The sequence below is a fragment of the Suncus etruscus genome, chromosome 1, assembly GCF_024139225.1.
Source record: "Suncus etruscus isolate mSunEtr1 chromosome 1, mSunEtr1.pri.cur, whole genome shotgun sequence".
NCBI lineage: Eukaryota > Metazoa > Chordata > Mammalia > Eulipotyphla > Soricidae > Suncus > Suncus etruscus.
This window is the reverse complement of record NC_064848.1, coordinates 88,535,380-88,558,936: the sequence shown is the minus strand read 5'-3', so window position 1 is coordinate 88,558,936 and position 23,557 is coordinate 88,535,380. Positions and strand designations below refer to the sequence as shown.

At 33.4% G+C, this 23,557-nt stretch overlaps 1 protein-coding gene across 1 annotated transcript in view; it reads right to left on the bottom strand.

Annotated features, from left to right (window-relative positions):
* Positions 1-20,320, bottom strand: part of ASB4 (ankyrin repeat and SOCS box containing 4) — a 102,875-nt gene extending 82,555 nt beyond the window's left edge. The window contains exons 1-2 of the mRNA XM_049784688.1: positions 20,131-20,320; positions 8,674-8,973 (exon numbers count right to left, since the gene is read on the bottom strand). Of these exons, the coding sequence (XP_049640645.1) occupies positions 8,674-8,973; positions 20,131-20,320 (490 nt within the window). The remainder of the gene's footprint in view (positions 1-8,673; positions 8,974-20,130) is intronic.
* Positions 20,321-23,557: the final 3,237 nt, after the last annotated feature.

Sequence of the window (23,557 nt, the reverse complement as noted above, 5' to 3'; positions counted from 1 at the left end):
TGACATAATATCATAGGATGGAAAAAGAGTCATTGAAAATATAAACAGAAAATTTTGTCAACACAGGCTGTGAAATTGATCTTGTTCAAATATACACTTTTCTAGTTCTAGTTGCTAATTAGACATCTGCTAAATATTCAATGATTAACATCCAGTTTTACTCTGAACTCACTAGTTTATGCTGAATTTAGTAAGGGGTGAAGATACAACTTAAATAAATAAATAAATGATAAAATAAACAAATAAAATACAAGTGCCACAAAGCAAAACAACATTATATGAAAATGTAGAACAGTTAAAAATGCAAATTAATTTGTGGAAAATAAAACAATAATCTTTGTCACTGAAGTCAAAAATAAAACATTTTTAGCCAAAAAAGGGGAGAAGGTAGAATATTCTAGACAGCCTAAAAATAAATAATATCTGCATTCCCAGCCCACTTAGTACCAAAACAGCCTGGAATTTAGAATATTGTAATTATGTTTTGAACATCCAAGAATTGGTTTGTTAGAAGCTTTTTGTTTAGTTTGGTTTTTGCAATTCGTTTAACTTAAAAAACAAAAGTAATCTGAATATTGTATGTACACATTTTCTTAAATAAAAAGCCCAGCCAGATCACCCAAAGTGAAGTTAATACTCAACTATTGAGCATCAAACACTTAAATCTTAAATAAGCTGTATTTATTCAGCTTAAATATCTACATATATCCAGGACAATAAGATATATAATAAAAATCTTTAATAAGTTTGACAATGAAAAGTAGAGAAAAATCACCTAGGGCAACTCTTCCAGAAAGCAGAATATAAAAATAAGCAAAACAAAGAGATATTTACTACAAAACAATTATAGTAATAGACCAGGCAATACAATATCTAAGTAGCAGTGATTTAGAGGCTGGAACAATAAATAGGACAGCAGTAGGTGTTTGCCTTGTGTATGGCTGACCCAGGTTCTATCCCTAAAATCCTATATGGTCTCTCTCAGCCCACCAGAAATGATTCCTGTGTGTAGAGACAGGAATAATCCCTAAGCACCAGTGGATGTGGCCCCAAAAATTTTGTAGTGAGTTAAATAAGAGATCATACTGAAAAGAGAAAAAAATTTATAAAGAGAATAATTAGGGAACAATGTCAATATTAACATATATGAATATTTGTATATTAAAATGTAGTGACTGAATTTAAAAAGCAACTAAGGTGGATCATTATGGATATTTAAATGCAAGAAACAATTCAAGAAACAATTTAAATAAAAAATTTAAATGCTACCTCCCATCTCTTCCATTGATTGAAGATAATAAGTCATATGTAAAAGATGTTAATATAAAGGAGCTTCCATTTGTTCAGTAGCAGTACTGGAAACTAAAAGGCAATGATTGATGTGATGTCTGTATACCTTAAAATAAAATGATTCATTTTATTTGTATAGAATTGTATGCCAGGTTGAGGTGCAACTAAAGCATTTGGAAACCTGTACACTCACTCAATCAGGCAATATACCAACAGATATACTTAAGAAGACCTGGGCTCCAAGAAATAGGAAATACAAAAAGAAAGTGATGATGTGAAATGGAGATCCCAGCATATCAGTTTATCGAACACAGAGTAATCTAGTTTGGGTTGAAGAGGTTTTTTTGATGGCTCCAGAAGGAACTTTTTCATGTGTTTTTTAATCTAGTTTTTAAGATGCCTATTTGACTTAGATATTTTCACAGAAGACTAAAATTATATCAAAAGGTTAGGTTGAAAATAGTGGATTTTCACATCCACCCCCTGCCACTGAAAAAACCAGCAGCCTTTGCCCACTACTGCCGTTAGTCCAACCAAAAGACTGCTGTCTCCTCAACCAAGCTCCAAAAGAAATTAATGGCCATGGATAGCTCCCATGTAGTTAGATCTGACTGATACCTCTGTGGCATTCGCAGAATAGGTGGGGCAGATAACCCTTTCTGTGTAAAACACAACATCCCAGCACAAACCCTACCCTACAACCGAAACGGCCCAGCTCTGCAAATTAACTTATCAAACTCCCAAGTCACAAAATTTGTTTCAGATCTGTAAATCCTGGACCACACAGCTATTGCACACCTCAAAAATTAGTAGTAGTGTCAACCCAGTAGTATCACAGAAAATCTGTTGGGAGAGTTACATTTTAATCAAGTTCAGTAAGCCTAAACAGTACAGAGAAAGCTCAATTAGCACTAATCACATCCCAGTAAATTCTTAGACACTGAATTTAGTAACACCATGACTAGACAACAATTATTTCAATTTCACCCTTGTTTATCTAATTTTTGTTCATTTCATTTGCCTTCATATTGTAGCAAATAAAATGAAGTAAATTTGTTTATGCCTATAAGGAGGCAGGCTCTTTGGTGAGTAAAAATTAGAAATACAGGTGAAGGGAAGATCACACAGGAGAAGGTACTGTAGTCTGAACAATGAATGCCTAAAACAACTGTGTTATGAATAGCTTGATAAATTTTAAATTATAATTAAACAATTTTATATGAGTTTTACATGTTAAGTGAATTTTAATTAAAAAAATAAATAAAGATGATTAACTTCAAAAGAAAAATGTAAAGAATAAATTTATCCTATTTTACTATCATTATCATAATTATAATAAATATATTGCAAATAGGGCCCGGAGAGATAGCACAGCGGCGTTTGCCTTGCAAGCAGCCGATCCAGGACCAAAGGTGGTTGGTTCAAATCCCGGTGTCCCATATGGTCCCCCATGCCTGCCAGGAGCTATTTCTGAGCAGACAGCCAGGAGTAACCCCTGAGCACCGCCGGGTATGGCCCAAAAACATATATATAGCAAATAGATCCTCATATCTTCTATTAGTAACAAATCAATAGCTCAACAGAAAATTACTTATGTTTCTAGTTATTATTTTCAATTTTATATGTAAAGGAGAGGTATCCCTATATATCAAAAGGGATATAAATATAAAGTTAATCAGCTATAAAATGTTAAAGGGATTACATCTCTAGAGGAAGTAACCCAGAGCTATATGTTTATTAGGAAACTGAGTACAGTATCTTCTTAATGTCTTATATTCAAATTTCATATTTTATTTATTGAATGTACTTTCTAAGCCTTGAATTTCTGTGATACCCTATACCTTTCCTTACATTATAATTTCTGTTTTTCTTTTTTTGGTATATAAGAACACATTTTTGGTGTTCTCAATCTCAAATACAGTACCTTTTCCAAGCTCAAGAATATTCTATTTAGCTTCAAAGTTTCTTGGCATTTTTATGTAGACAAATAAAATGTGAAATAATGAGAGTGTTGTTTCCTACTTTCAATATTTATACATTGATTTTATACATTGTTTTTTTTCACTGAACTAACAAGTCACTTCCAGGTCAGAGTTGAAGCAATATGGTGAGAGTCTCAAACTTGTTACTTTCCTGATTAGAGATTCTCTAATACTTCATCCTGGTGTAGACCATCAACTTAATAATGTATTGCTTAATAAGATAGTTTCTCCTAAAGTATGACTTGATTTTAAGAGGAATTTCGGGGGGAGGGATGGTGGCAGGGGGAGATCTTGCTAGTGGTGCTGGTGGCCAGCATGTCACACTTATCAGGATTCAGAATGTCATGTAATGCCAGGGACCAAACCCTACAAACAGGGACATTTCATTAGCAGACTGGATGTGAGAAATAGCCTTCCTTCAAAATTGCAACTTCACACACTCAGAACAGAATAATTGACCATCACACTTCTAGAAGAAGCAGCAATCAAAAGATAAGGTTTTTTTTAAAGAGTTTTTCTCTGATATCTGAAAAAAGAGGGTCTCTGGGTAGGTGGAAGTCAAAACTTCATTACCCAGTATTCACTATCACTGTTACATTTATTGTATGCAAGGGTCATTAGCATATTTTATATTGATGGCTCAATTTTAGAGTGATACAAAGTTTTCCCTAAAGCTTAATATAATAAGTAATGTCAATATGAATAAAATGTTAAATTTCATTGTACAGGTGGTATTAATAGTACAGTAAATGTAGTGGAAAATCCCCAAGGTTGTTTGTAAAAGTTTTGTGTAACTGGTGCTATTACAATAGATAACATAAGAGAAGGATGGAAGCTTATAGACTAGTTTGAAAGTTATCTATAAAGCAGCCATATATATTTCTTGATTAAAAAGGCCAATGACATTTTTGTCTTCCTGTGTTTGTATCATTGATTAACAGATTTCATAACATTCAGGTAACATGTCACATCACACTAAGTGACAAGGGACAGTCTTTTAAAGTGCACGGTCTTCCTTACATTACCCTCATGCTATATTCTGCTAGGAAACATTTGAATTTTTATGGCTTTCCTACAGTCACAAAATTTCTTCCAACTGTCAGGATTTGCTTCATGCAGAGAAAAGCAAGTAGTTTTCATTTTCTTCCTATGAAAGAAAATAGGAAGAAATAATATGCTGCTTTCAGCCAGCTAAACCTGACCTGACTCTTTATTCGTAGGGAAATGCATGATTCACAGAGAGGACATTTTTATAGAGGTAAATAAGCCCTCTCAACTGATGAACACTATTATACTAATACCAAAGGAAACAAAGGCCAGAAGATGAGGGGCATTAAGTAGAAAGGCAAACAGAAAAATAGCAGACAAAATCCAGCATGGGGACAAAGCGGGCTCTGCAACATTGAAAAACTGGAGGAAAATCCTTTAAGAGAAAATTGCATGCAATTTTTTGGCCTCAATTAGCCTTTTCCACAAAGAGCACTTTTCCACAAAGAGCCCATTAAATAGCAAATGAAATTACATCAGTTTTCAGTTGCCATGGCATTGGTTTTTCCTCTAATGGACTTACTTCTCTGGTCTCGAATTTAATGTTAGCCTGACTTATGTCTGTGTGCTGCTCATTGCCTTCTGTCCAACTACATAGTGATAGATGTGACTTCTCAAAGTGTCTAAAACATAATCCAAGGGAGAAAATTTATCCATAATCTATCCCTGGAAACTTAGAGTTAAACTGACCAATAGCAACATTTCATTAACCATATACATAACAGTTTTCATTTATTGGCTGGCAGTTGCTCCCATCCATGCACTTCGGTCTCTGGAGCCATTCCCAGATCAGCAAAAGATCATTTATTGATAATCTCCCATGTGCAATATACTACACAAGAGACTGAGACATAAAACTAAAAAATATAGGGCCTGAAAAAATAGTATAGAAGGTAATTCAGTGGTTACAGAATTGTCTATATAACAAATGTTATAGAAACAATTGGATGGCTATATACAAGAAGATAAATCTCACTCCGTGATTTACATAATGCATAAAACTAATAAAAATTAACCCAAGATATAAAAGTTAAGCCTCAATTTATAAATCTTATAGGAGAAAAAATGAGCTAAAATCTGTTACTTAGATTGGTCAAATATTTTTATCTAGAACATAGTAAATTGCAAATCAAAAGAATTAAAGATATGATAAGTTGAGTTTATAAAAATTAAATACTTATATTCTTTTTAGGGATACTACACAAAACAAGGCATTATGAAATACTTCTGGGTTTTATTTTTTGACACTAGGCACGTAGTAAGCCAAGAAAGAAATTAAAATATATGAAAACCACAAATATCTAATAAAGAGATAAAGAGGAAAGCAACTACATTATGTAAATAACTTTTAAAATAGTAATATAACAAAACATTGATTAAAAAAAAGAGCAAATTGGGGGCTGGAGAGATAGCATGGAGATAAGGCATTTGCCTTTCATGCAGAAGGACGGTGGTTCAAATCCCGGCACCCCATATGGTCCCAGGAGCCTGCCAGGGGCGATTTCTGAGTGTAGAGCCAGGAGTAACCCCTGAAGGCTGTTTTTTGCCCAAAAACCAAAACAAAAAAAAAAAAAAAGAGAGAGAAAATTATAAGAACAAATAATTAAAAAAATGAAAACAGATTGCTAAACTCATGATAATGTATAATTCCTAAGTACATTAGATAATTAAAATGAAAATCATAATGGCTGTCTTTATATACCTATTAGAGTTATTAGAATTATTAATACATATGTATTTAATCTAACATTACGGAGCTCTGAAAATTTTAGAAAGTAACTTGGAACTCTTATACATTGTTGGCAGCAGTGCAAAATATCAAACTACTGGCAACAATTTGGTGTATTCTAAAATTTATTATACAACTCATCATTCTACTATTTGGTATTTATCCAAGATGAAAACATTTCCACATAAAAACATGTATATAGATATTAGGCAATTGAGAATATCTAAATTAACTAGAAATAGTTAACTAGAAATAGTCCGGATACCTCTTTAGGAAGGGGGAATAAACTATACAATATCTTTACAAATAATTCTACCCAGAATTAAAAAGACAATGTACCAATGAGTGCATATCAGTGAATTCAAATGTACTAAATTAAATGGAAGAAATCAGATTCAAAGACTACATGTTATATTTTTTATTCTCTTTTTATAATTTTTAAACCAATTTAGCTGTGCTCAGGGAATACTTTTGGCTCTGTGCTCAGGAATTGCCAAAAGGCAGACTCAGTGTACCATATAGGATGTTGGGAATGGAACCTGACTTGGATGTATGCAAGGCAAATGCTCTACCTGCTGTATTATCAATCATGCCCCCAAACTACATATTATAAAATTTAGAGTACATGTGTACATTTTTTTGAAAAGTAAAAATTATAAATGAAAATAGATAAAGATGGAATCTAGAATGAAGAGTTAAATAACAAAAGGTATCAGGGAACATTTTGAAATAATTGTGATTGTGAATTTTAAACATAGCTCTAAAATTTTGCCTTGTTTTTCTTTGTTTTGGGGCTACACCTAGTGTTGTTCAGGGCTTATTCATAACTCATCACTCAATAATTACTCCTGCCATTGCTCAGAGGATCATATGGGTAGTTGGAAATAGAACCCAGTCAGCTGTGTGCAAGGCAATATAGGCAAGCCCTATATTTACAATGCTGTACTGTCCCTCCAGCCCTTAATTTTGATTTTTGTTTTTGTGCAGAATGGTGGACAACCAGCAAAGCTCATATAATTTTGACTTTTAAAAACCAGATCTAATAAGCTTCCACATCACGCTTTTCCAGCTTCTCCCCATTAAAAAAAAAAAGCATCACTATCTACCCATATTATAAAGCCCAAAACCTTGCAATGATACTCAAAACTTCCCCTTTTTTATTCCCATCCCCACTCCACATCTATTACCAAATCCCATCCTTTCTACTTCCAGAAATCCATCTTCTCATTTTCTTCCCTAATTTTGCCCCTTCCTATCTAAAACATCATCTCTTCTCGCCTATTACAATAATTATTTTACTGGTTTCCCTGCTTCCATTTTGGCTTCCTCCAACTCAATTTATGTATAATTCTAGAATGAGGATTTGAAAACCATGTAGTTGCTTCACATAAAAATGTTTCAGTGGTTCCATTTCCAACGTCCACACCTAAAACCTCAGTTGCTTATGTTCTATCATATTCATAATATTCTGGAGAACTCACCTCCACCCTCTTGTGCCTTCCATCCCATCCCATCCATATAATAATTCATCCAGATTTATCTTCTTCCATTTGAGGAGTAGTTCACATTTTTTCATTTTTTGTTCTAGCACTTTGCACATATTATTCACTATACCAGATTGCTCTATCTTTTGACTCCTATTTTTGTTTTGATTTGCTTTTGGTTTTGGGGATACACCTGGCAGTACTTAGAATGTCTTTCTGGCTCTTTGCTCTGGGATCACTCCTGGCAGACTTATGGGACCATATAGAAAGACAGGAGTAGATCCCAGGTTGGCCATAAGCAAGGTAAACACCATACTGCTCTACTATCTTTCCAGTCCCCCTTGGATCTTTTTTGTTTCTATTTTTTATTTTCTTGCGAGGCACACTCAATAATGTTTAAAGGTTACTCCTGATTCTGTACCCAGGAATCTTTCCTGGGGATGTTTTTTTATTCTCTTTTTAAGCACCATGGTTTACAACACTATTTAGTAATGTTTCAAGTGTATAATGTTGCCACACCATACCCAACACCAGAGTGTCAGTATTCCTCCACCACAAACTCTAGTTTCTCTCCACACCATCTACTTCTGCATTTCCTCTGCAAATTCTGTTCTGTAAGCCAAGTCTCAGAGCCCAGTATCACTGCCCCTTTTTTTTTTTTGAGGGGGAGGGCACACCAGTGACACTCAAGGGTTACTCCTGGCTATGAGCTCAGAAATCGCTCCTGGCTTGGGGGACTATATGGGATACTGAGGGATATAATTGCAGTCCGTCCTAGGTCATCGCATGCAAGGCAAATGCCCTACTGCTGAGCCACTGTTCCAGCCTCTAAGTAGATATTTTTAAATAACTGAAAATGAATAAACTTCTTACAATTTAAAAATGATATCATGATTCTAATATCCTAATGTGATAATCACCAAGAGACTTGAACCAATATAATTATAGGTTTATATTTAATGTGGATGCATGTTAAGGCTTCAAATCAATATAAGTATGTATATACATATTTGTTTTCCAATTTCAGAATTTTCTAAATTAAACTTCATGCATGAGAATATCTGTAACATGGCCTAAAGATAGCAAATTTCAAATCCATAAGTGTCTGAGTTGACTATAATCAGTCATTATGAAGACTTACCTCTACTAACCAATAGTTTGGCACAGTGAATGGAACTCGGAGTTGTACAGTAGTGCAAAGCAGCCTGTCCACTTAAGGAGTAACTATTGAGCTTTGCTCCATAGTCACAGAGTACCTTAACGCAATCCTCGTTGGCCACTTCACAAGCTACATGTAGTGCAGTTTTTCCATTTGGTCTACAGTTGATTGTAGCATTGTGATTCAGTAGCACCAGAAGACATTCCACATGACCATAGAAGACAGAGAGATGCAGGCCTGTTGCCCAGGAACATTTTACTTTATTACTAGGCAACCAATATCCTAAAAAAGATAAAAAGAAAGAAAAAAAAAAGGTTACCTTCTTAGCTTAGGCTTTCTCTTCATTTTGTATGATTTTTAATACAGTATTTTAATTTGGTCACATGTATAAAATTGGGGTAAAGGTGCTATCACAAATGGTATACTAGTAGCTGACAGGTCTGCAGAGATCTAGTTTAAGAGAATATTTGGATGGTGTGCTCAAGCAGGAGTTATGGTCTACTATTCTCTAATATCTTGTTCTTTTGGGGGGGCAGTCACACCCAACAGCGCTCAGGGGTTACTCCTGGTTCTGCTTTCAGAAATTGTTCCTGGAAGGCACTTGGGACAATATGGGATGTTGGGATTTGTCCCACATTCTATCCTGGATCTGCTGCATGCAAGGCAAACGCCCTACCACTGTGTTATCTCTCCAACCTCTAATATCTTGTTCTTGACTTACTTTGTCTTTTTGGTGGTTTTCTAAGGCAGGATTCCTCAAATTACTGCCCGCAGGCTATATGCGGCCCACCGAGGACATTTAGCCCACCCGCCAGTTGTTTTTACCCCTGCTACCTGTCCTGCTTAGCAGCTATCTCATCTGGGGCCTATAGTGCGCATGAGTAGGATGTGCGCAGCACTCTACAACTCCCCTCCTTTGCTCTGTCTCTTAACTTCTTCTCAGTCTCAGGCAGGGGTCCTAATACTACAACCCAACAAAAGCAGGCCCATAGATCCCAATAAAATACTGGTAACTTTGTGGATTTAATTTTACTTGTTCTTCATTTTGAATATTGTATTTGTTCCCGTATTTTTTCCTTCAGAATAAGGTAATTTCAGTATGCATAGGAATTTGTTCATAATTTATTTTTACCTACAGTCTGGTCCTGCAACGGTCTGAGAAACAGTGAACTGGCCCCCTGTTTAAAAAGTTTGAGGACCCTAGATCTATCTAGATCTATGACATTTAAATTTAAGATCTTCATTGCTATGATTGCTCTCTATTTACAAAATGGGTTAAATGCTACTCTTAAGTAATCTTTTTAGTACTCCCATGGTGGTTTTAAATGTTTCCAAAATTTTTGGTTACAAGCTTATAATTTTATTTCTCCATAGTTCTTTTTACCAACAGTTGTACTTTGTTATTGTTATGTTATGAATACAGTTAATGTATTTATAAAAAGTAAAACAAGATTTTTATTTTTCCACATTTTATTTTACACAATACCTCTTCCCATGCAATAATTTAAGACGACTCATAAATTTTCCAACAAACACAACTTTTAAAATCATCTAGAAAATAAGAGCTCAAGGGTAAGATTGATTTTTATAAAATATAAACTGTGTTCTGCACAATAGAACTGGAACAGCTTGCAATCTTGCCTTCAAACTTCCTAGCATCCAAAATAAACAACAAACTCTGATCCTTTCCACAATTAACTGTGCCTTCAAGTAATGCATAAGCTGACTGATTAGGAAAACCATAGTTGTTCCTTAGTCCAGTTCCTAGCTCCAAGTATTGAGATCTTTTTCCTATATAGTTGCTCCAAATATTCATCTCTTCCCCACCCATCCTCTCTTCATTCTCTTCTCTTTACCTCTTTAGCTGTCCCCTTTATTCCTCTGATCTCCAACTTCTATACACTTCTAGCTCTCCCCCCCATTTGTAGCAATTAACTATTTGATAAACAATTCCAATGTTAGCTTTATAAATCATATTTCAATGTCAATGGCTAGAGCCATATTATTCAACTCAGCCTAAGTTTGGAGTGAGAAAAGTACAGAAAGTTGAAATATTTATTGCAAAATGAAAATGTAACAATAGTTCAACAGCACAGAAGACATTAAAGTTGGAGCAACAAAATAAATTTTAACATGAATATATCAAAGGTTTGCTTTTAAGGTATTAAAAATTTTCCTAGATAAAATTTTCAAGATAAATAAGATATATTTTAATGATAATTTATTTATATAAATACCTCTGGATTTTATATAACAGTAATACCGAAATGAGTTGGGGAAGCTGCCTGAAGCTAATATTATATTTTTGTTTGTTTGTGTGTGTGTTACATCCAGCTGTGCTCAGGAGTTACTCCTCATCTACACTCTGAAATCACTCCTGGTGTTCATAGAGGATTTTATGGAATGCCTAGGATTAAACTTGGGATGGCCACACACAAGGCAAATGCCCTATTCACTGTATTATTGCTCCTTCTCCAAAAGATAATATAATCTTAAAACTACACTAATAAAAGTTTAGTTCCCAGAAAAAGAGAAATAAAAATTGTATACTTCATTGATTACATAAAGTAAAAATAAATTTAGAAAGAGGTGACTCTTTTGGGGCACCAGTGATGAACATCTAGAGGTACTCAGAAGATTAGAACTTCATAAGATATGGGTATGGTCATGAGATAGTAGAAGTATTTCAATAAGTGAAAAATACTTTATATTTGTTGTTATATAGTATTAATCCTATTAGTATAACCCTCATGTATGAAATACCCACTAAGAACCACTATATTGCCACAATAATGCCATGTTCATTGAATTCTCTGTACAGAATCTATGGTTCTCAGGAGTGATGAGAGTCAACACTTTGTAAAGAAAGAAAGATATATAGACATAGATATAGATAAGACGTATATAAAAGATAAGATAGAATAAGAGAAAGATAAAGAAAGGAAGAGACAAAGAAAGAGGAAGAAAGAAAAATAGAAAGAGTGAAAGAAAAGAGAATGGGAAAGTAGAAAGAGGAACAAAAGAAAGAAGAGAAATAAAATTGCTTTTTATAACTCTATTCTTAATGGTTAAGTATTATAGATAAATAAATTATGGTATTTCCATACAATTAAATACTATACAGATATTATAAATAAAAGAACAGTAACTATGTATACTGATCTTAAGGTAGATTATTCACAAACAAAGCTATGGAAATGAACAGTGTGCATAATTTTCTATAATGTCAAAATATATTTGTTAACACCTAGATTAAGAAACTCTTTGCAATAGTGTCTTTTAAGAAGTACAGGAAAGCTGAGAGACAGGCACATTAATTTGTTTAGTTTTCAATGCTTCATTTGTTGTTCTTAAGTATTGTACCTTGTCATTTATTATTATTTAAAATAAATTAGATTAAAATATTCTATTATCCCCCTGTCCAGAATTGAAAAAAAATTACACTGAAGAAGCTGTTTATAGGATCACACAGATCATCAAGGAATTCTTTGGCTTTCAGTTAAAAATAGCTTTCTTAGTAGCCCAATTTTGAGACTTCACATCAAACCCCACATGTACACACACACACACACACACACACACACACACACACACACACACACACACGCACGCACTTTTGGAATTCTAGAAAAATGTGATTTCTCTTTTAACTATGTGCTCTTTAAAAGAAATCTAAAGTTAATTCACACAAAGATCTGATGTACAGAGTATCATGTAAAGTGTGACCTTTGGGGTACAGCAGGTAAGGCACTTAACCTTGTATGCAGCTAACCAGGTTAAATTTCCAGCACCACATAAGGTGCCCAGAGCCACGGTAGGAGTGACACCTAAGCACAGAGCCACGGGGAGTGGGGGGGAATCTCTTGAACACCCCCAGATGTGACAAATTAAAGTTTAAAACTATCATCTTCTTCAAATTATCTAAATTTTGAAAGAGTCTGTATTTCTTTTGGTTATAGGGCCACAACTGCACTCATATATTGGTCAGGGGACCATATAGGATGCAGGAGGTTGAGCACTGGTCAGCTGCGTGCCTCCATCCATGGCAAATGTATTACCCTCTGTACTGTCTCTTCAGTCCCAGATTCTGTATTTCCTAATAGAAAATTATAAACTAAGAGAAATAAGTTATAAATTTGTAGGCACCAAGAAGGGTGATATGTACTTTATTGATATGTACTTTGGCTGGCAAAAATAAATAGTATCATAAACTGTGAGACCAGGGAGTATAGATCCTATGCTTTTTGAGTGTGTAAAGAGAGAGACAGAGAAAGAGAGAGAGAAAGAGAGAGAGAGAGAAAGGAGAAAGAGAGCTGTGGCTAGATATGTACACATAATTTACGTGCATCTACATAGTTTTTAAACTAAATATAATGCACCCTGATTTGATAATGAATGAATCATACTACTAACAATTCCTAATCATTTCATTTCTCAAAGTTTCTCAACAAGTAATTTACAATGACAACCTTTTCTTTCTTGGAGAGAAACAGATTCCAGATCTGAGAACTGGTATGTGTTCTGCTTACAGATTAACAGCTAAGATTAGGCAGCTCTATGCAATAGCTGATTAGAAACTCATGCTTCTGCAATGGTAAATAAAGATCTTGGAAAGGATGCAGCAGAGAACTGATTAAGAAAACACCATTTAAATGTAAAAATCAAAGAAATAGAATGTTAGCACTGGAGGGAAGATTATCCAGTCCAAGACTTTCATTTTCCAGATGAGAAAACTGCCACTTTTAAACTTGCAAGAGCCATAAGTCTCTTGCCTCAGTACAAGCTAATGGACACAGGAAATCTGCAATGCAGGGTTTCCATATATCTTTGTCTTTGAGGAAACAGAATAGGTTTGGTGCCAAGCTTACTTCACAAATTACAAGGAAGGAAAGAGGATCTCAAATTCATCTATAGTATGTCACACCTCTGATATGGAAATGTAGTTGCTTGTTGATTTGATTTCCTCCTAAACTCCCCCATAGTACCTAGAGAACATATTCTACTACCTTTTATATAAATCAATCACCTATGGCCTCATAGACAGTTTTATCTGGTTCTCCTATTATCATAACCATTAACCAATAAATCAAGCCAATGGGTCTTTGAGTCCAGCTACCGCTTGAATCGATTGTGCGTACAACTTATTTCTTGAAATGAAGGTATAGAGGAGTTGAACCTCACACCTTAGCTGATGCCCACGGAGTCTGAAATGAACAGACTGAAATAGAACAGAGCCTTCTGGAATGCATTTCAAGCAGAGTAACAGTTTGTTGGCAGTTTCCAGGAACTAGTTTCTGGACTCCCTAAGCCCTAGATGTAGTAGGAAAGTGTGGTGCTAATAAAGGGGCAGCCCATCACACGCAGGCCACCTCATAAATCTGTAGATACAGTATTATATTGAATACATGATGGTATGTGTTGGCCTGTGTATAATAGGTATGGAAATGACATGGTGTCCTTCCCCCCACAACTATCTTCCCCTAGTCCAAATCCAAGGTAAAGGACATGTTTAAAACTGCAGCTCAGCACCAGTGCCAAATATTGCACTGGTGAAAGGGGGTGTTGTGTTATATATATACATATATAATATATCAGAATTATAATATAATTTTACATAACAAATTATATATAGCATGTCATATTATATATAATATATTTTACATAACATATATAATATATCATACTATATATAAAACTAAAAACCAACTATAAGCATGTTTGTAATCATGGTGCTTAAGTAAAAATATTTATAAAGAAAAAAACACTTAAGCTCAGTGAGTCAGAGTAATAGCTCAGTGGTAATTGGTAATTCATTTGCCTTGTAAGAGGTTGACCTGGGACAGACCCAGTTTTGATCCCCAGCTTCCCATATGGTCACCAGAGCCTGCCAGGAGCTACTTCTGAGCAGAGAGCCAGGAGTAACTCCTGAGTAATGCCTGGTGTGGCCAAAATCTCCCCCCCCCAAAAAAAAATTCAGCTCAGGAACCAGAGAGATATAGTATAGCAGGTTTATAGTAAAACATTTTCCTTGCACGCACCCATCACTTTTAGTACCTCACCCAGAACCACTCTGAAAACAACTGGGTGTGACCCAAACCAGCCTCCTCCTGACAGGTAAAAGAAAAACTATAGACCAGGCAGCACCTGTTAACTGCATTGTGATGTGTCTAGAGATGAGCATTTGTCCTCCAAAATAGAACTATGACAGAAATACAGTTAACTAATCAGGTAGATTCATTTTTCATTCTCTTCCTTCTTCCCAAAGGACTTGGGAACTTAGAATGTGATTTAACCTTTGTATTTGGGTTTCAAAGACCATACATAGACACCCTTCAGACTTGGCTCACCTCTGTCATTGTGCGCTCAGACTGCACAAAGGACATGCCGAAGCCGTTAGGTGAGGAAATAAAAAACCTTTACATTCTCATGCACTTTACATTACATTCTCATGCCTGGTTTGCGATCTAGTCCTAATGAGTCTGTAGAAGAGCTTTCCTTGAGCAAATCTTTCTCCATAAAGAAATATAATTCTTTCAGGAAGTACAGATTCTTTTTCCCACTCAAAGTACCTATATAGAACACCCAAACATAATCATGGCAATGTAAGTTTATAGTTTCTGTAATTACATTTTACCTTCCCATAATAATGCCATGTAATATTTGTATAATATCTTCTTCATAAGTTTGTATATTACTAGCATGCAAGGAGTTCACAGAAAGTCTAGCTAAGACCTCCACTTTACAAGATAACTATTTTGCAAAGATGAAGTGGTTTAAACAGTCCGTATTGCTGCTAAGGTCAATTCACACTCTGGTTTCCCCAAGCTCTTGAAAGAAGTTTTGTGAAGTTTGCTATGAAGCAAGATTTCTAAAGGCACTTTGAAATTGTGCTCCTAAAAAAAAAAAACAACAAAACATACTGTGTGTTTTTCAGTTCATTTTAAAACCAATAAAATCAATCTTAATAACTGAATAGAAAGTTATCTGGTTCAGAAAATGTGAAAAGAAGCAAGTGTTTGGGCTATCATCTAGAAGAGGGATTGATTCTCCTCCAGGGTTTGGGGTTGAGGGGTGCACAGATCTCTGGTAAACCTTCAGTTAAGCCAGGGCTCTGCAACAGTCATCAGCTATAATGTTATCTGAGTCCAAAGAACCCCACACATGAAAAGCCTGTGTTATTACAGCCAAAGGTTACACACACTGCTCATTGCTGGATTAGCAGACATTTGCTCTGCCTGTGTCCATGTATTTGCACAGTCCTGGAGGATTATAGACTGAAGCACAACTCTTGGCTACTTTTTAATAGCTAATATTTTCAGAATAAACCTCAGACTTCCCCTAGGGGAGAAAAAAAAAGTAAACTTGAAGTGTAAAAACTTTTAGAAGTTTGAAAGCGTAAGAAGGGGTTAAGAGTCCTGGTATATTAACAAGAAAACTCAAAAAAAAAGAATTTCTGGAAAAAAAAAAGGAAATTAGCCAATAAAGAGATGATTCATTAAGTTGGTGAAGATAAGAGCTTTCAAGATATTGGATGTCAGTTGTTGCTTAATAAAGTATGCAAGAGTACCTGTCAGAAAGTTTTCCAGTGAAATCATTTATTGGTTATTTTAATTAAAAATATGAATACCAAGCAAAAAACCTGTGGCTGTAAGCCATATAGAAGTACTTATTAGAAGTACATTATACTAATTAATAAAGTTACTCTGATTAACCCTGATGAGTAGGAACTTTCATACTACAGAGATAAATATGATAGTCTGCCTGTATCATTAATGAGTCAAGACTCATATATTTGAATGAGAATAAAAATGTGTAGCTAGAAAATATCTGGACCTAGATGTTTCTTGTGTAGAGATCACCAGGGAGAATCACCCTGAAAAACCTTTGATTTTTCTTAGAAACCCTCCTCTTACTTTAAATACTGCAAGTTAATCTGATAAGAAAGTTTAACCCAGTGACAATCCTTGACTATTCAGCCACATATTATTTCTGTTGGTGAAAAGCTTGTGCACCTATTTAATTTCACATCACCATATTTTAAAATTTATCTGGAGATGCAGTTTTGCTTGCTGGCTTTTGCAATTAAGTCTGTAACTGTCATTCTCTGGATTCTCTCTCAAGTGCCAATTAATATGTGTTTCATGCTCACTTAATAGAGTGTGAAAATTTTTTTAAGTAAAACATAATTTAATTTGAAGATTTAATGATACAGTTTTAGATTACTTGAAAAAAAAATTAAATGGAATCAGTTTCACTTAAGAATTAAACTATTAGAGGCCAGAGCGGTGACGATAGCAGTAAGGTCTGCCTTGCCCGCGCTAGCCTAGAATGAACTGAGGTTTGATCCTCCGGCATCCTATATGGTCCCCGAAGCCAGGAGAGATTTCTGAGCATATAGCCAGGAGTAACTCCTGAGCATCACCGGGTGTGGCACAAAAACAAAAACAAAACAAAAAAGAATTAAATTATTAGTTGGTGGGAAAGGCAAGAGTTGCAGTTAAAGCTGAACAGGAAGCTGATTTCTAAGTCACCTGACAGCGTAGACTACTGTGTGTGTGTGTGTGTGTGTGTGTGTGTGTGTGTGTGTGTGTGTGTGTGTGTGTGTGTAGGGGGCCAGAAACAAATGTGAACGAAAGGAGAATTCTTTGCAAACACTGTGTTTCTCACAAAATCCACATTTCATATTTGCTCATAAATTCAAAATAAGTTACTCTGTATGTCAATAGACTGCAAATTTTGGGGAATAACGTTCAGACTCCAAGTTGATTTCTTTACTAAAAAGTTTTTCTGCTGCCTTTCCCCAAAGTATAAACTAACTTTCATACAGAATTGGAACTCTCTATAATTAAAACAAAAATTGGTTCACTTTTCAAAATTTATCACATTGTGATAAATGTGATTTTAAGTAAAAAGATATAAATATGGTTTGATAATAGTGGCATACTGTAAATATGCCTCAAGGCAATTAAATGTTGAATATGGAATTAATTTGGTATACAAAGTAAAATGTAGCATGATCTATTTTTTATACATCGTCTTGTGTTGTAAGGCAAAAATAACTAAATCCTGAGGAATTCCACACTTTGAAAGTAAGCCGGTTGAGTTTTGATTTTTCTTCTGGATGCTAGTTATATAGGTTTATTTATTAAGGGGAAATTAATACAGCTACACATTAATGATTTTATACTTTTCTGGATACGCCTCTTTAAAAGTGCTTTAAAAAAAGGGAAAGCAGAAAACTATTGCTCAGCAGCTCAATAGCATTCAACAACCAAGAACTTTGCTGAGGTCTCAAAGCTTATACCCTCAAAGGCCATAACAAAGTGGTTCTCATTCTTTAGCATTTCTTTTTCCAGAAAGAAACTACACTAGCATTCACCAAACAACCAGTGTAGGCTATCCAGCTCTGCATTGTTCCCTGTGAATTCTTTTGTGACTTAAGAAATTGATATAACCACTTCAGCCTACTTTGTTAAACTAGCAATAGCATTCTATTTATTACTTTCATCCTATCTGAAACAGTTAAAGTTTTGTCAACTAGACTGAAAGATTTATTTTGAAAAAATTGAAGAAACTTTGAAGACAGAGGAGGCTTTAACCTTGGTTTTGATATTCATACTAAACAGAAAACAAGTGTATTTTCTATATGCATGTCTATAAATATGCAGACATGTGCACATACTCAGAAATTTCTGGATTAAGCATGAAAATATGACCAAAATATTATTATATCTGTGCATTATCCACCTGGCATCTTTTAAATGAACTTTTCTTTTCCAAGAGTATAAATTGCTGCCTCTCTAATTAAAAGGCACATCTTATATTTCTATCATTATGAAAATAGCCATTATCATGAAGGGAAATTTAGCACTGTAAGAAAAATAGCATTATGCTCATATTAACAGAAGGGATTTAAAATTTTTTTATTTCATTCATAGGAGATGATACTATTGAAAGCAAGAAAAATAGCCCTTTCTTGAAGGACTGACTTTCTTGCTCATAAACTCAGACACCTTTTATGATCTGTGCAATTTGGCACGCTCAAGTTTAGAAAAAGCAGAAAGAAAGAAATCCTGGCAAACTTAGACCTAAGTCCTTTTTCACTGTCCCAAATGACAAGTTTAAAAGTAACTTTAAAATGGATTTTGCATTCATAGTCTTTCACTAGCCAGACTGTAGTAAAATAAAAGAAATCTGAATACTAATTATACACTGCTTTTAAATAGAACCATCAACTCCTTTAAAAAAAAAAAAGTCTTACAATCAAAATAGCAAGACCGACTTACAATAAAGCTTACAAGTAAAAAAATCATAAACAACAATTGATTTCGGTCATTCAATACTTCCTTCGCACTGACAATCAGTAGATGGTACATTCACATTGACAACAGCATTAGTTTTAATCAATTAGCATTAGTTCTACAGATTGATGATTCTGATCATTTATCCATGAATGATATTTTAAACATGAAAAAAAAGACCATTTCTTCTAAATGCTATACACTTCCTTACCCTCTATTTTATCTAAACAAAAATAATGTTGAACACAGTGTCTGTTTGCAGTTCGCTCACCAGATGGCCCCACTACTCAAGTTCTCCCATTAACTAGCTGATTTAGGAAATCAGAAACAGCGCACTTCTCATTTATTTCTGCTTTAATAAGCATAGCATCTAGAAAAATTCCTAGATGAAAAATACCACTCTAATGTTTGTTCATCATAATTCTTTATAAAACAGAGATTGTATTAGAGGTACACCTATAATTGTGATGAATTTCTATTGTCACAAAAAATAAGTTAACTTTGATTCTTCTGATTCAGTTTTTGCACCTAAACTGAAAACTAATTAAAATGATGAGGACCATCAAGATAAATCAAAACACATCCTTATACATTCATTAATTCTCCAAAAAGGAGCAAAATAAATCTTCGTTTTCATCCAGATATAATAATGATATATCTTTAAGTGGCTATATTAACAGAAAATTAGCAGCCAGTTCCCAACATAGTCACGCTGTTAGGTTTATATCTGAAGCCTCTAATTAGACATTATCAAAATATACTTTCTTTATTCTATGTAATTATAGGTAGAAGAAAGTTCCAAATTGAAGAAAAATGCATTCAAAATGTGATTGTTTAGAATTTCAAATTTCAGGCACAGAGATAGGGGGAGGAAAAGGAGGAAAGGGAATAAAAGATAAAAGAAAAAATGTAAAAGAAAAGAAACAGAAAATAAATGAAGGAAATATTACAAATACATATACACAGACCACACATTCATTTTAGTCTCTGATGAATTCTAGCTTAAAATGAAAAAGATTAAAGTTAAACTATTTAAAGATTATATAGATTTAAAGAAACATGAAGAGCTACTGGCTTATAGTAACATACATTGTATATAAGAAATCAACTTTAATTCATTTTTAGCCAATAATCTTACCTTGTTTATAAGATGCCAGAACCATTTTCTCATCTTCAACTTCAAAAACTGTGTCCACATCTATTTCCTTTTGGCTTAACATGGCCTCCACTTTTTGAAAGTCATTTGACTTTAGAGCCTTAAGGAAATTTTTCTTAAGTAACTTGGCAGATGCAGGTTTTTTAGTGATAGGGGCAACCGAGCCGTCCATCCTTCCTCTCCCTCTGAAGCTCTGTTGTGATTTATCAGGAGCGCCGCACCAAGCAAACAGGCACTTGCTAGAGAGCCCACAAACTGTCGGCTAATTTTATCCCAAAGTTATGCTGATCCGTTCTATTTATATAGGGATCATTTCAAACTTCAAAATATCCTTCTTGGCTATCAGTGCATTTTCAGATTTTTAAAACTAGCTTTATAATAATTGATTTATTGGCTAGCATACAGTGTCAATATAAAAGAAAACATTCATAGCACATTTTATAAAATGTCAATAAGAATTGATTAAAAACAGAATGTAAGATTAACTTCTTTCTCTTTATTTTTTCCCACTCAATTTAAGCAATTAGTGTCCAAATGGAGAGTTAGGATCTTGCTCTGATTACAAATAATCAAAAATGGAATTTTTGTTACAGTTTCTGATACATATGCTCATGAAAACCTGTAATTTTATAATATACAATAAAATAGCAAAAGTAAGCAGGTTTTCATGTTTATACTTAAAGAATTTTACTGTCATGAAAGGTAATGTTTCAGTTTTAAAAAATTAAAGCTATGAAACAGTTAAAGCATAAATGTAAAACATGTAAACCTTTTATTAATTAATATGTTAGAAAATACTAAATTCAGACAATGTGACATAAAATGTCCTTAATAATATAAAATTAATGTTAGTATTTTTAAAAAATTTAACGAAGTTATTGAAATTATGTACACAAACATGCTGAAGTGATCCTTTAAGGGGTATTATTGTGACATGAAACATTTTTCAGTTGCTCCAAGATATAAAAATAAATATTATATATGTGTACACATCTATATATCTGGCACATATGTGTCTTTAATTAGAGACAGAGAAAGCAAACGTGGCATAAGTAAGATGTTGATAAATTTAATTAAGGATATATGATTATAAGCATTAGAGAGAATGTATGATTAAAATTTTATAGTTTGAAAAAATAAAAAAATTATAAAGGTAAGTGTTCATTAGAATGTTTATGAAGTCTCATATACATATATATATATATTGTTAGTGAAAGTCAAAAGCGGTGCAGACTGCATAATAATCAGTTATGTGACTTTTAAAAAATTAAAATGATAGTATTTATTTCTTATAATTTACTTAAGAATATAAATTATTTGTGAATCATAATAAAATTTTAACTTAAATTCTTGAGGCATAAGATAATATAAAACTGAGATTTTTACAAAGTGAGCACACTTCAATTACTAGCAGCCAGGTCAAGTAATACAATATTTCAAGTTCATTTGAAACCATACTTTAATGATCCAATGTTTAAAATATTTTTATATTCTTCATTTTAATTTCAGAAAAATAGAATTTGAAGTTTAATATAGCATATAACAATGTGTCATTAAAAAAGATGGATATATAAATAAAGTTGTATGTGTGGATTTTATATTGTCAGTAATAATTAAATATTGGAAGCAATCTAAATGATCAACTATTGAAGGTCTGATAAATTATGAATATCATAATAAAATACCCTTCAGATAGTTTGAAAGTATAAACACAACTTTTGTGTCTTTAAATCTATTTTCTTAAAAATATATGGTAATTTTTTATCTTAAAAAACATACTTCACATATAATGAGATTCAAAAATAATTATATTGAATTCCATAGTTACATAAAGCATACATTCATTTGTATCATGGAAAATGAAGTTTGCAGGCATAATTTTGTAATATAATCCCAAATATTATCAGTAATTATTTCCTGGTGGTGAGATTACACCTAAGTTAACACTTTCTTATTTTCTAAATTCAGCTACCATGAGTATATATTTGTGGTAAAACATATATTGGTAAAGAGAATATATTGACTAGAATAAGTTATTAACACAGAATAGCCACATATAGATTTCCATAAAGGAAACAAAAAAAAAGAATCATTCTCATAGCTCAGTGCCTAGAGTGAATGAATAAATGAATACTAAATTAAGAATTATTCGATTATTTATAATGTCCTTAGTACTGTACTTTAGTTGTAAATTAGACACTATTCTTTTGACGTTATATATGTCCACATATATAACTTAATTATAATAATTGATATTTTTGTCTCTTTTTGACAAAATTTTAAAGAAAAAAAATCTACCTGGTAAAGGAAACAGAAAAGTCTAGGGTTTTTAAGTAAAGAATAATTAGAGCTAGGGGAAAAAAAGGCAAAAAAAAAAAATGACTCAACTTAAAATAAAAACCAAATTCAGAATATGAGAAAATTACTTTTTAATTTGTGTTAAGAAAGAATAAATTTATGAAAAACACTTTCACATTTATTACTTGACTGTGAGCCAATGTTACTGGCTCATAAAACCAATAATATACTTATTATTTTAGATAAATCAAATTAGTATGCAATATTACATGAAAAGAATATTTTTAAAATATTGAAGAGTATCATCAATTTTGCTAACTGCCTGTCTTCAATTTTTTTGATATTATGATGACATCCAGTTCAATGCCTGGAGTTTTCACTGGAAAACTTATCAAGACTTCATGTTTCCCAAGATTTTCTTACATATTTCTTAATAAAAATAACATTGCCAAATCCTCATTAGTTTTCTGTTTTTTGTGCTATTTGGGCAGTTCTCCAAAATTTTCATCATCTTCTAATATCACATCATTTGCAGAATTGTCAATTTCATTTTGCAATAAATATCACATAACAGATATGGCTTAATTATTTAAGGAAATAATCTAATCAGTTGAGTTTTCTATTTTATAACCTGAGGGAATAAGATAATGCATAGGCAGTTAATAGAACCCATCCTAACAGTAATAATGTTTTAAATTTAATTCTAAAACTCAAAATTTTAAAACTTCTGCTTTTTAGAAGAGCATAATAAGGGACTGGAGTGATAGTACAGTAGGTAGGGCTTCTTCCTTGCACACAGCTGACTTAAGTTCGATCCCCAACATACCATATTATTCCCAAGCACCAATAGAAGTAATTTCTTAGTGCCAGGGTTAACACTGGGCAATGCTGATGTGTTCCAAAATCAGAGAGAGAAAAGAGAGAGATAGAGAGAGGAGAGAGAAAGGGAGAAAGAGAGGAAAAGGAAGAGAAGGGAAGGAGAGAAAGAGAGGAGAGAAGGAGGGATGGAGAGAGAGAGACTAATGAAATTAGGGGAAACAAAGCCCAATGGTCTTTTGAGTTTAGTATAATATATAATTAAATCTCACATCTTGGCTCAGAGAATAGTTCA